The sequence below is a fragment of the Peromyscus eremicus genome, chromosome 8b (assembly GCF_949786415.1).
Source record: "Peromyscus eremicus chromosome 8b, PerEre_H2_v1, whole genome shotgun sequence".
In the NCBI taxonomy this organism is placed as follows: Eukaryota; Metazoa; Chordata; class Mammalia; order Rodentia; family Cricetidae; genus Peromyscus; species Peromyscus eremicus.
In genome coordinates this window covers 19,530,704-19,544,813 of record NC_081424.1, presented here as the reverse complement: position 1 = coordinate 19,544,813, position 14,110 = coordinate 19,530,704, and the positions used below count along the sequence as shown (strand labels likewise).

Genomic DNA, 14,110 nt, shown 5'->3' with positions numbered 1-14,110 from the left:
CTCTTTTGAATAAGAACACTTCACTTAAATTATTGTTTTTCTACTTTGTGGAGACCTGAAGAATACTTAGTTCCTGTTTTAAAAAAAAGTGTTGGTAATGCAGTATAAATTTCATTTATCCCTCAAACTGAAGCTATAAAGTGAACTTCTTAGCAGTAAAGCTAGTGTTGGATGTAGAAAGTGAACTTTTTCGCAGTGCTGTTTCAAAATTAAAACTCATACTTCATTGTCAGAAGTAATTAGGAAAGAAATTTATGAGCCATTTTGAGGAAATTGGCAGCTACATTATGCACACTTAGTCATTGTAAAGTTTGTTTACAAGATCCAATAGATGAATACATTGGCTAACAATTTGTTTCACTCTTAATCTTGACCTTCACAAAGACATTCTGGGCAGGGAGTAGGCTGTATTGTTTCTCCTCTTGATGGAGTGCGGGGTTTGAAGCTGAGCTGGCATGTTACAGATGTGGAGGTGGCAGCAGCACTTCACAGAAGCATCACAATGATGCAGATCAGCAGGAGACAGATCAAGATGAGACAGAAATTGATAAATAAATTCTGGAGATTTTGCCGTGCTTGCTGAGGCATTTCAATAGTTGATGCTCTCCTGATAGCAGAGCGAGTGAGGTACTGGACTTTTTCCATGGTGTCAGGGAGGCACTAGCAGGAAGATTGAAGTTTTGAGTGGTCAAGAGGGAGATAAAAAGATGGTAGCAGGCAGGCAAGTGTGAGCTGTCTTCCTTTAAGAGGCCTGGAATGTAAAAACAGTAAATGGATTAGGCTCATACCCAAACACGTTCTCTGGATAGGTATGCACAAGTTTGCCTTAATTCATCTTCCTTATCTCTGTGCTTTATAACATCAACTGTCTCCTGTCTCCATGGTCTTCTGCTTCTGTATCTCATATGTTACTGCACAGTCTCATTTGTCTTGTTTGAGCTGTAGGAACTGTAGTTTTTGGCAGGTATTGCTTGGTTTGGGGAATGTTGTAGTTTCTTTAAATCTGTTTCTCTGTAAACACAATTGATGTGAACATTTATTATTATAAGTGTTTCAGGACTAATATCATAAAACAGAGATGCATATAGTATATTATATCTTGGATCTTAGTTTTAGTCCAAAGTAAAACAGTTCACTGAGAAGTTGAATATGAAATAAAAAACAGATTCCAGCTGTTTGTCATTCTCCTTTATGATTTACACCTCTGTAGAATCATAGTGTATTTTGGTCATACTCACATCCTCTTCCTGTCTCTTCTCAGATCCAGCCCCCTGTCAAATATTATTTTAAACACTTTAACACCGTGTTATTGAGTACTAAAGACTGCCAAGCTTGGAAGGCACAGTAATGATTATTGTACAAACTACCATGGACAGTTCCAGTTTCAGCTACTCTTGGAGCTTACCAGGAGTGGGTTTGTGTCTGGCCTCCTTTCAAGGTTTCTAAACCATTGCTGAGTATGTATGGGCTAAAGCTTGGATAATTAATAAACACAACAAAATAAATCTTACTAATAGGAAATTAGATACAGGTTTAAAACAAAGTGAACTGTCTGAAGGCAGCGGCTACTTAAACTTTGACATTATTATTGTTCTATCACTAAAATTTTATTTATTTATTGTTTGGAGACAAAGTGTTGCTATGCAATCCTGATCGGCCCAGATTTTACTACATAACCAGTCTGGCCTCAAACTGGAGGCCACCTTTCTGCCTTTGCATATTGATACTTCGTTTTTTATCAGAACACTTTTGTGTCAGTTTTAAAACAAGAATAGAAAGAAATAAAATGTGATCATTTACTGTCTAGAGACAACTGTGTCTAATTTGTGGATGCATCCTTGTCAGCAGGATGTTACTCTAGACTCTAGCTGTGGGCTTGGATTTCCTCCCTAGGCGCTCTACATTCCTTGTGAATAACCTCAGCCTGTTGACCCTACACGTGAGACAAGTGTTGAGGAGAGGAGTGAGGAGATTGGGAAAGGGGAGCATCTGCATCAGGCAGACCCTGTTAGAACCTGGTGTTTATTTATTTTATAGAGAAGCTGTGTGCTATAAGCCAGTCAGATGCTGTAGTCTCAGTTCTTCAACTCGGCTCTGTTAGGATTTGAATTGTGTAACAGACTGGATTTTCATTTAGTGTGTGTCTCTGTCCTTCGTGTGTGTGAGGAGCCACACAGAGTCAATTTACGTCTAAGTCTGTTCTCAGGAGTTAGTAGCAGCTCATGTTTGTCTAGCATGTGGTCTCTATTGTCTAGCAGGTGGATGAATTTATAGAATTTCACATTTAAAAGATGGGAACTCAAACTTGGTGTATTTAATTACTTTAATCTCCAGATAAAATGCTACAGGAATAAAGTAATTTTTTAAGAAAATGCATCCTTTAAGTAGTATGTGCTTCTCTTAGTTTATTATTGGTCAAGGGAATTTCTAGTGTTGGAGAATTTATGTATTTGACAAGTCCTTTTATAGGAAGATATATAATGAAGTATAGTTTTGAGAGAAATAAGAATTAGTATTGATAATTCCTCTTTGAGCCTATATATATTTTTTTAATATTTCAGTGGCTATTAAAAGATGTGGTTCATACCTGTAATTCCAGCATGTGTGAAGCCATGACAGGATTGTAAATTTGAGGGCAGCCTAGGTACAAAGTGAAACTGTCACAGCACACACATGCATGTATACACACACATGCAGGCACATGCATACACACACACACACACACACACACACACACACACAGGAAAAAGGAATGAACTTTCCAGAAGTTCATCATAAAGCATGTACAGGGGCCATTCTCTGCCTGCCTGACATTTGGTAATTGAGGCCCGTGAAATGTCCCATTTCTGTAAACACTGTATTCTCTCTTATGATTGTGCCTTTTGATGTGCTGTTCTGCCTCTACTTGGAATGCCACATCTACCCCTTTACCTTTTGATTCTCAGCTGGACGAAATTAATCCTTAAAGCCCAGTTTAAATACTTCTCATTAGACCTTCTCAGCCTGTCAATAGAACTGTCACCTTTGCTGAGTTTTAACAGTATGTGGTGTCGCTCAATCAGGATGTCTGTCTGGCTGTGCTCATTTCAGTCTGTGCATCAGTGTCCCCAACGTGAGCTTCAGGATATGAGTGAAGGAAGTGTATGTTCATTCTGTATCTCTGTGCATAAAATTAGCATAATTTAATTCAGTCCATAAAGTTGAATTCGAGACTTTTGTGACTAAAATTTTTAGAAAATAGTTAAAAAAAATGCAGCACTGTAATTACCATATTAACCACCTTGATTCATAGGATTTGATACTAAACTCATCAGCACTAATATTTTTCTTAAGTCTCTTCTATTCATAGATGAAGAAAATATGGCTTAGAGGAGGAGTTTCCAAAATTGATGGTCTCCTGTTTAACTCATCATTAAACTGAGTTAGACTTTGTACAAGTGGGAATTTGGTATTTGTGAGATACAGAGAGATGTGCTATTAACTCCTGAAAATGTGCTTTCAGGGCTGGAGAGATGGCTCAGTGGTGAGAGCACTGACTGCCCTTCCACAGGATGTGGGTTTGCCCCCAGCCCTCAGGCTAGGCTACTCTCAACCACCTGCAGTTCAAGTTCCAGGGACTAAAGCATCCTCTCTGGCTTCCTCGGGTACCTTCACACATGTGGCAGACTTTCACACAGACACACATGTACACACAAATAAAAAATAAATCTATAATCAAATAAAACATGAGTGACACACTTAGAGCATCATCTCACAACCCTTTATATTGAAAGTTTTGTTCAATAAATGAGAGAATTGGATATAAAGGACACATAGTGATCAGACCCAAAACTAACATGCTTCTTGGAAAGCTTAGAAACTTGTCATAATTATAAAGTGATTTGTAGCAAATGTATAATCTTGACTAAAACTGAAAGCATATCTTCCTTATATGAGGAAGTGTCCATGCTATACATGTAAGTTTTTTTCTTAGTTTATTTTATAGTGCTATAATTGGTATTTTGCTGGGTTTCTAAAATCTGTAGGGTAATGATTAAGCTACATTCCTTCATAATGAGGCTTCTTCTCATATGTTGAGAATTGGAAAGCTGAGAGTTAAGAACAGTGCAGACCTAACTTTGGAGCTATGTGTACCTACTACAGATGTTACAGTTTTTTTTTTTTTAAATGAAGAAATTTTTTAAAATTCATTTTACATACCAAAGATCTCCCTCTTCCTTCCTCCTGTCCCTCCAGCCTCCCCCTCCCAACCCACTCCCCCATTCCCTCCTACAAGAAAGAAGGCAAGGCCTCCCATGGGTAGGTACATTTATTTTGTAGAGGCAGGTCCAAGCCCCTCCCCCTGCCTCAAGGCTGTGGGAGGTGTCCCATCATAGAAGTGGGTTCCAAAAGACCTGCTCATGCACCAGGGATGGATTCTGATCCTACCACCAGGGGGCCACTTCAGCAGATCAAGCTACACAACTATCTCACTCTGCAGAGGGCCTAGTCCAGTCCCATGCAGGCTCCACAGCTGTTGGTCTAAATTTCATGAGTTCCCACTAGTTTGGGTTGGTTGACTCTGTGGTTTTCCCCATCATGATCCTGATGCACTTGCTCATAGACTCCCTCTATCTTCTCTCTCTTCGACTGGACAACTGGAGCTCGGCCTGGTGTTTGTAACATGGGGGTCAGGTGGTCTTTTCTGTTCTGCACTGATGACTGCTTTGTAAGTGGAAATGCCATAGTCTCTTATAGTAGCACTTTAATATACTAATATTTGATGGACAATTGGAAAAATAGTTTGTTAGCTGATCCTTTTAGAGCATCTTTTAGGATACTCAGAAATAGATTGTGTTAGGATATCAAGTTAGCCTCCCACATCCTTTTTTAAAAGGAAGACCATACATGTTTGTTGGGTGTCTACTAGGAACAAGGAGCCTATTCACTTCCAGACTAATTTAAAATTTAATCATCCTGACTTTAGTACTAGAGTACTGGAAATAGGAAAGATGTGTGTTTGGTTGTGGGAAATACCAGATCATGTCTTTGAGCTGTATGGAAGGAGCAGAAAAGTACCCAGTGTTGTGTTGTATGTATGTGGGGTCTGCTCTCATTTTTGGAAGGACTGAATGCTATCACCGATTCTTTACTTTTCTTAGTTGGAGCTGTATGACCTCTCTCTCTCTTTTTAAAGAAGTTAAAATTGGAACCTAAGAAATTAAGTTCCAAAGAGTGTTTTACTATTATTTTTTAATAGAAGGAGAAAAGAGGAACACTGTAGGCATCCATAACCCTTCAAGTGTCATAGTGCCAGGTGTGGTAGTGCATGCTCCAATCCTAGGACTCCAGAGGGAGAGGCAGAGGCAGAGGCAGGCGGGAGCTCTGTGAGTTTGAGGCCAGCCTGGTCTACATAGCAAGTTCCAGGCCAACCAGTGCTACACAATAAGATCCTATCTCAAAAAAACAAAAACAAACACAAACACAAACAAAAAAGTATCATATACTTTTTTAGGAACCTATTGAGTAGAAGTCATACATATCAGCTCCTGCAGGAATCCTTAACTTTGCATGAATTCGACTTCAACAGTGTGTTAGATGTATTCTTGTGAAAAAGAAACCTCAGTAGACTTGGAAAACTTTGGGTGGCCTGTCTTCTGATGTACAGGTAACTGACACATTAACATCTTTGTGTGCGATGAGTAGGAATCCCCACTGTAAACACTTCCATTGCCTTATAGGGGGCTTGCTTCTGCCAAAGTCACATTCTTGAGATTCCTCACGTTAGTTAGTTTTGAATTGGAGGCTTTGGCTGCCCTCTTGTTTTTGTCTACTTGTTTATTATGCCTTTAAGGAAACTGGCTACATTATGCTTGAAAATTCAAATACTAAATACCTAGGGCCACCGTCTGGCAGACACATTTAGTATTTTTCCCATTTGATTAACTTAGACGATTAGAATTCTGTATGATTTGTCTTTATAATTTATTAAGATTTGGAGGTTTTTGTTTTCTGTGTTTTTCTTCCAGGTACTCATTACCATTTTTACCAAGAAGCTAGAAGTTGCTTTCTTCCCTGTTTGTTTTTTTGATTTTTGTTAAACTAAATTCGGACAGTTGATTTATAAAATCAACCTGTTAGTTTATGAAAGTTCACTGAGATAAAAGTTTAAGCTTACCAAATTGTAAACTGGTAAGTTCTATTCCCAGTTCCTCTGTGGCAGCAGCACCCCAGCTTTGCCGTGCAGACTGAAGCTTCAAAGAGTCCTTCAGCTGCTTCTACCTGATTGTGATAAAAATTGGTCATAATAAAATGGTCTTTGATTACCAAATTGGCCCAATAAAGAAATATCCTGTTTACATTTCTGTCTTGAAGAGGAGTCATTCAACAACTGGATGGAGATCTTCCCTCTGAAATTGGCTCATGGCTATGGCTGTTTTGTCTGTAGGTTTATTTTTGTTGATGTTGAAAACTACATGTGTTTGTTTGTATTAACACAATCCTGTTTTTGGACTGTATAGTCCACGCTCGTCTTAAACTGTGTTGCACTGGTTAGTCTTGAATTCTACAGTCCTGCTTCAACCTGGGATTTACCAGTGTGTGCCACCATGAACGTGTTTTTAAGATTATAGTAAGGTTTCAGATTCTGTATTCTTTAAAAAGAGAATGTAGGGAGAGAGTATTATGGATGTACTAAGGAAAATTGAATAGCACTTAGCAAATATATCCCTGCTCTTTTTGAAAGCCCTGGAGAAGTACATGCTATAAAGCACTAGAGGTCCTCAGTTGACCGTGACTCTGTTGAGGGGAGGGAGGCGCATACACACTCAGGCTTTATTTTCATGTGTTTATTTGGTAATGCTTGCTTCAGAATTGTGTCAGGTGAGGGTACTGATGCACCTTTTTGGAAATATCTGAAGAGACTGAGTCTTACCACTTCATGCTGCTGGAGCTTAGAAGAGTTATGTTCTTGATTCCCAGTTCTAAATTTTTGCTTTTCTTGATATGGTCAATGTGTGAATTTACGTATTAGATGAAAATTATTTTCTTAATGTAAATAACAAAGCAAGATTCTTTTGTTCATGAACCTTGAAAACAATGACCTTGAGTAGTTTTTAAATGGGAGAGTGGGTGAGTAAGAAATGAAATTGATGAAATGTAGGGATTGACTATGGGAGTGGAATAAATTACTGAAGTTTTCGTGCACAGTTATGGGGAAAAATTAATCTGATTTTTAGGTAACAAGCCTAAATGGATTGGAGACATATTTTTATCAATGAAGCAAGCTAAATAATTGAAGATTTTAATTTGACTGATTGTGGTATGTTAATGTCTGTGTGATTATTTTGAACTTTTTTGACTAGAACTTATTGCTTGATAACTAAAGAAATCCGTAATTTTTTTATGCCTGGCTTTGAAAATGGTATCTAGGATAATATACAGAGTAGTAGAGACACAACACTTGATGGACCTTAAATGGAGCGCTTTTTTGAAGTTAACAGAAGTTTGCATCCTTTACATTTGTCTTTAGAAAGTACTGTTTACAGCATTTAGCACTTTCTTTACTGAACTTGGTCAGTACACTGATTTATCTTAACCACGGTAACAGTGAATAGGATGTGATGTGCACATGGCCTTCCCTGCTGAACTTCGCCTATTTGCATGTAGCTCTGTGAACCTGACCAGCTCACCTTTTTGAATCTGTTTTCTAAATTGTGATGTAGAGATGCAGAGCCAAACACACCAAGAATTAAGATGAGAAAGTATTTGTGTATAAGTGCACTTAGGAAATTGTTCGTCAGAGTAGGGAAGTTTATACTGTCTAGTCTGTAGAGTGTGATCTATACTTTAATCTTTCTCACTTCATGTTTTAATATATAATTTAAATTACATAACCACTGTAATTTATAATTTATTTGATATATTTTATACATTAAGATTTTAATCGCTTGAACTTTTAAATGCAAATAATATGTCTTAATAAATTGGTGACATTAAGAAACAGCATTTGTTAATATATGACCCAAATGCAGTGATTTTTCCTTTATGTCTACCAAAATACTGTTAAAATAATTTTGATTTGCTTTAGGAAATAACATTGATGCAGTTCCTCTTGGAAAAGCAAATGATCTCACTCCTTTCCCCATGTTAAAAAGTTTATATTTCATACTTTGTATATCTTTTATATTTCTTCCATTTGATTTTATCTGACTTTTTTAGTTCTTCGTTTTAAAGAATATACCTTGATAAACAAAATACTTCAATGTCACCGTAAAGCTATGTAGAAATACATAGTTCAAACATATTGGGTATTATGGCTTTATAAAAAAAATTTATTTTTTTTAAAATTTTATGAAAATTTTAATCACAGTCATTAATTATGCTATCCTCTTATTTTGCTAAAGCTACTTTAATAACAGAAATTGTATTTTTTTTTCTAGAAGTTGTCTACTTTTTGGAACAAAATGATGTATGGAAATTCTGATGGGAAAAAAACTCATTACCCACCCTCTCTCACCATTGAGAAAATCTTTTGCACATACCATTGAAGTTCGAGAATGTTATTTGATATTCTTTAGACTAAAAGTACAGGGGGCAGGGAGATGGCTCGGTGGGTAAAGACAAGGAAGGCATTGGCTGCCAGGCCTCATGATGCAAGTTCGATTCCTGGAACCCATATGGTGGAAGGGGAGAACGGACTCCTACCAACTATGCTATGACCTTCGCACACATGCCATGGTTGCTCTTCCCCCATCTATCTCTTCCATACACACACACACACACACACACACACACACACACACACACACACACACTAAAAATGTAAAAAATGAGGAAATATGCTTATCAAAACTTGGCACCAAGTGTCATTTGTATGCTATCAAAGGAAAAGTAATTTTAAGAATACTAAAGGAGTAAGAGGCAGTTTATGGCTCCTCAGCATTAGAGACACATGCTGGAAAAGTTTCTACATGTTAAAAATGCTGCCTAGAATATTCCAAAGTTGTTTTTGTCATAAGCAACAGTTGCTATTACAGGAATTGAGAAAGTTTTATTTTAGCATATAAGTATGTTACGAATATAAATAGTGAAATAAAGTTTGATAGAATTTTCTATGTGATCTAATAGATTTAAGAATGAGAAAACATTTTACTTAGTAAGTTGAGATTTGTAACAAATGGCAATAATAAATTTTTTTGTGGCATATCCATTCCTGGGCATTTTGTTTTTTCTTGTGTTACTTAGTAATTTATAACAGGAAATTTAGGAACACTGGAGAATAAAAACTTGACAAAAGTATATTCTGTTGTTAGATGACTGTACATTTATCGAATTTTCTCCTATTTAGAAATGCTTAGATACCAAAAAGCTTCCTTTTTTAAAGTGTTAAATTAGTTTTCTGTTGCTTTAAACAATCTTGTTTGTGATAAATGTTTTTAAAATCTCTAGCTTGTTTTTTTTTTTTTCCTAGTACGAAACTTAAAACAAGCCATTCTGTTTATGAAAATGGAAGTTCTAGAAGTGCTTAGAAGTTGACTGGACTCTTTAGAGACTAAAATCTCCAAGCATTTGAAAAGGAGCTCTATTATCTATTCTCAAAACTCTTTTACTGTGTTACCTTAAGATCTATAATGATAACATCAGAGTAGGTATGCTAGCAGTGTGCGTGTCCCCAGTTAGAGATAAGTTATAAATAAACTGTGTCCCACAGCATCAGTGGCCCTGTCCTGCACTGTCCCAGCAGAACAATACACAACAAATGAAACCATTTCTTTTGCATGAAAATTAACTTATCTCTACCACCATATATGCTATTATAATTGAGAGGGTTTTAAATTGGAAGAAGTTCATATTTGAAAAACCAAAATAACCTCTTTTAAAGTTGCCTAATTTTTACTGTCAGTAAATAGGTAAGCATGTATTTAGAAATTAAGCATTTTGTCATTCATAACAGGTTCTCTTATTATCTAACTTTGAATTGGAATTTGGAAGATAGGACTCTAAAAGTTTGGTAAGTTTGAATTACAGAAAGTAGGAGTTTCCCAAATCAGTGATAATCATGTCTTACCTTGGCTTCTGTGATCATCACAATGCAGAGTATTAAGTTGTGTGAAGTCTTATGTGATCTTAGCTGGGAAGTTTTCTGTTCCCAGGTTTATGGGAACAGTTGAAGTAGGTGGAGGAGAAAAAGTGTTCTAGGGAGGTCTTATGATGTCACACAGGAATTCTAATGTTACGATTGGTTAGCCATGTTCTTATCACAACCTAACCTTAGAACTTATCTTACTTTAGCTTTGGAAAGGTCATTAACACTTTATGCTCCACTTTTAGGTTTTAATCTTAAAATGTGTGTAGCAGATAACTGAGAATAAAATAAGTAAGCTTTGTTATAGTAGGTTGTACATTTTATAGTAGATAGCTTTCCTTAAAGAGTTATACATCTTCAGACTAGGAGATAATTATATACATGGTCTAGAAGACTGAAATAATTGTTACGTAATAGAATGCAAGTAGCACGGGGAGAGAAATGGTGTGGGCTTAGCAGGAGCAGTGTTCATGGAGCTGCCGGGGCGTTAGGGCTGCAGCTTCTCCAGTGAACATCCTTAGGCGATATCTGATGCCTTTCCTGTCCTCTTTTATGTTTGTGCTTCATACCTGTCTAGGTATAGGGGAGGGAATGTGGGTGAGGAAACTAGGTTAACAATTTCTTCGGGTTTTGAAAAAGAAAAGATTTTTCTTATAGTTGAGGAGGGGCAAATGTATTTAATTTATTATATTTTCTTCAGTTAGGAGTTTAACAATGTTTTAAATAAATGATTCCATATTTCCATAGTTATGTATTGTCCCCAGAAAGATAGTAAAGTATAAATTTAAGTACTTAAGATTTTTTTACATAGCTACATTATATTACCACAAAAACCTAATAGATTTTGAATAAGCTGGTATAGTACCAAAGGTAGCTTTTTAGAAAGAAATGACTGTAGGTTCTTGTCAGTTGTATGGCAATGAGGCATTGTTGACCAGGTTTTCAAGTGCTGAAATTTAAGTGTTGGAGCAATTTTTAAAATGAATCTAGCATTTTCTTGTCTGAAATGTAAGTAAAAATTTAGAAAGTAGAATGACACTTGTAATTTGATTGTCTTTGGATAGAACTGAGTCCTTTTGCAGAGCCGAGCATGGTTGTCTTGCTTTCTCTTCATATACTTTATTGCTTTTACATTACGTGTACGTAAATCAGCACGCTGGCATATCCTGATTTTTAGGCTTGACTGTTTAGTTTTGGAGAACCTATTTGTAATTTTTAAAGTGCTTATAGCAGAATATACTCTGGCTCCTCTTTCCTGTGGGTAACAAAAATGTGTGACTGCAGCCTCTCATGTGTCCTTAAATGGATATGATCTTGGCTTCTTGCAAAGCAAGATGAAACCCTTCTCTTGAACAAATCTCTTGTTACTTAAAAGGTTAGCTAAAACCAACTGGAAAGTATTTTATCAAAGATCTTCTATAAATATTATTAGGCAAGTATTTACCACTTCAGAGTAAAGTGCAGACTGTTATTACAAGAATTCCCTGCCAGTGGATGTAGTGCCCAGTGTGTCAGTGTTTGACACTTTCCTCGATGCTTTACAACTCTTTTCTCTCTGTCTTTACGTGATAAAATACTGGGTTATCACTTGTAAATACTGCTAGTAATGGGAAACCTTAGCCGCCTCAGTGGCTTATAGTAACTTATCCAAGATAGCCCAGCTGGTAAAGAGCAGATGCGACCTGAGATGAAGATGAGTTCAATTATAGTTCCTGATGAAACTGGCATACTCTAGGGCAAAGCCATAATTTGGACTTAGCTTTCATACAATAGCACTTATCAACAACAAATAAGTTCTTAAGATAGTTATAATGAATTATTCAAGACTGTAACTGTTTTTGCAAAGTCTGCTTTGTCTGTCAGATACACACATTTATTTGAGAACGAAGCTTAGAGAAAATAGAATAGCTAATACTACTTAGATACAATTTCTGTTACATTTAATATAAGTCATTTAGAGATGATTTACAGTATACAAGAGAATGTATATGTTGTATGTAAATAGTGTGCCATTTTTATAAGGGGCTTGAGCATTTGCAGATTTTGGTATTCAAATTAGGATCTGGAAGTAACACCCTAAAGATACGAAGAGAAACCTATTATGGCAATTTGAGACTTTGAAATATGGTTATTTAGCACTGTTTTGAAATCGCCATAATTAGACCTGCCTATAGATATTACTTAATGTATCAGGCTTGGTGGTATCAGGTATACATATACCTGTATCCTAGCACTTGGAAGTTTCAAGGTCACCATCAGCTACAAAGTAAGCTCCAGGCCAGCCTGGGCTACGTGAAACCCTGTCATAAAAATCCAAAAAAAAAAAAAAATCTACAAAATGTAATGCACTGACGAAGAACCTATATTACTATGCCACAGAATTGTTTTTAAGGAACAGTAATTTGACTGTAACTTGTTAGGACCTGTTGGGGATTGAGGTCAAAGGGTAAGCTGCTGTTTCATGGTTGTCTTTATCAAGGTTCTCTAAGCTGTCATAGTGGTCACGGTTGTTAACCTTGATCACCTAGCAGAAGTGTAGTGCTTTTCAGGTATTTTCCCCCTGTAAAGGGACTCCCTTTCCTCTTCCTGAACTGTTCTTTGGAAGTGTAAGAGAACAGGCGTCTTTTCTTCCCTTACCACTAGGTTCATGACTGAGGCTGTTAGAACCAAAGGAAAGTTAACAAGAGAAAAGCACACACATTTAAGTATTGCATATCATGGAGTCTTTATAAGAAAACAGCCCAAAGAAACAGATAAGCTGGCACTTTTGATGTTAGGTTCAATAGAAAAGTAGGTAGTGATGGAGAAGTACGATTAGATAACAGGGGTGTGATAGTCATAAAATACGGGGCATTTAGCAAGGCACGACTGTTTAGATTCTGCTCTGGTCTCTTGATCCTGCAGGTATGCACTGCCATGCCAGGCGCATTAGGTCACTTCTCTAGGCAGATCTATTTATGGTCATATTAAAGGAGTGATAAATACAGTATTTCATGGCATCTGAGAGCATGTGACAGTGTTCCCTTTCCTTTTGGCTGGGGGACCACCTCTCCAGTGAGGATCATATGATCTGTTTTAGTGGGGTAAGGGGGGAAAATCAGGGGGACTTCTCTAGGTTGCATGACTTGCTCAGGGTTGAGGCAAGAGGAAGGTGAATGTGGCTTTCCTGTTGGTGCTTTTTCTCTGGTGCCAGGGTGCTATATTATGTTGTACTACTGAAGTGTGGACTATCTATGGAAATTAGTTAGAAGTCTACATATTTTATTTCATGCCTATAAAAACATTCTGAGAACAGAGCGTTAGGATTCATCACTTTTCTAAAAGGGTCTGGGGACCTAAAATAGAATTCCTGTGATGGGAAGTTTCCGTGGTTGGGACAGCCTTTGTAAGATTTTCAGCAGGCTGAAATCAGACATTTTAGCTCGGCCTTTCAGACCATATCTGTTTTGTCTTGTGTTATCACATTCCTCTGTGTCTTGTGCTCTGACTCTGTGCAGCTTCCTGTGACCCTGTGGACAGGTTACCGTTCTATTTTAAGCCAGGGTACTTTTCACAGGAATGTCCCATGGAGTGCTTCCTCAATTTATCTCGCTGTGAACCTTTCCCTGCCCTTTACTAAACCAGTTTACATTCCTCTCTTCAGTTCTGTCTGTTCTGTGAGAGTCAGGTCAGCAACTCATTTTATTTCTTTTTCTTTGTTTTAGGGATGAGGTCTTTTCATGTATCCCAGGCTAGCCTCAAACTCACAATTCTCTTCCCTCAGCCTCCCAAGTCCTGGGATTGCAGGTGTGTGCAGCTGTGCCCCACTGCCACTTATTCTTTGTAGTGCACTTATCTGGTGGAGAACTGGCCTGTGGTGATTCTTACATAGTTACTGAAGGAAGAGTTGAACACAAGATTATGATAATATAAGCATTGGGAAAGATTGTCAGGTGATTTTGAGTTAGTTGGTAGAACGGTTAGGGACAATTCTTAAATCTTCTTTAATGTTCATTTAGGGGAAAGAATGTAAATGATTAAGACACATAGGATAGTAGTGTAATC

At 37.2% G+C, this 14,110-nt stretch overlaps 2 protein-coding genes across 3 annotated transcripts in view; one reads left to right on the top strand and one right to left on the bottom strand.

Annotated features, from left to right (window-relative positions):
• Positions 1 to 14,110, top strand: part of Cep85l (centrosomal protein 85 like) — a 116,101-nt gene that overhangs the window by 40,667 nt on the left and 61,324 nt on the right. The window lies entirely within an intron of this gene.
• On the bottom strand, positions 227 to 10,204 carry Pln (phospholamban). Of its 2 annotated transcripts, none has more exons than XM_059272578.1 (2): positions 10,049 to 10,204; positions 227 to 751 (listed from the first exon to the last, which is right to left on the bottom strand). In XM_059272578.1, exon 2 carries the CDS (start codon positions 643 to 645, stop codon positions 487 to 489), a length of 159 nt encoding a protein of 52 aa, XP_059128561.1. In that variant the 5' UTR covers positions 646 to 751; positions 10,049 to 10,204; the 3' UTR covers positions 227 to 486. The 2 variants fall into 2 exon arrangements, with proteins under 2 accessions (XP_059128561.1, XP_059128559.1); XM_059272576.1 differs by having other exon boundaries at positions 227 to 1,011; positions 10,049 to 10,201.

Bases quoted from the DNA above. Each gene is read 5' to 3' on its own strand.
- Pln (XM_059272578.1), bottom strand. From the start codon at position 645: ATGGAAAAAGTCCAGTACCTCACTCGCTCTGCTATCAGGAGAGCATCA.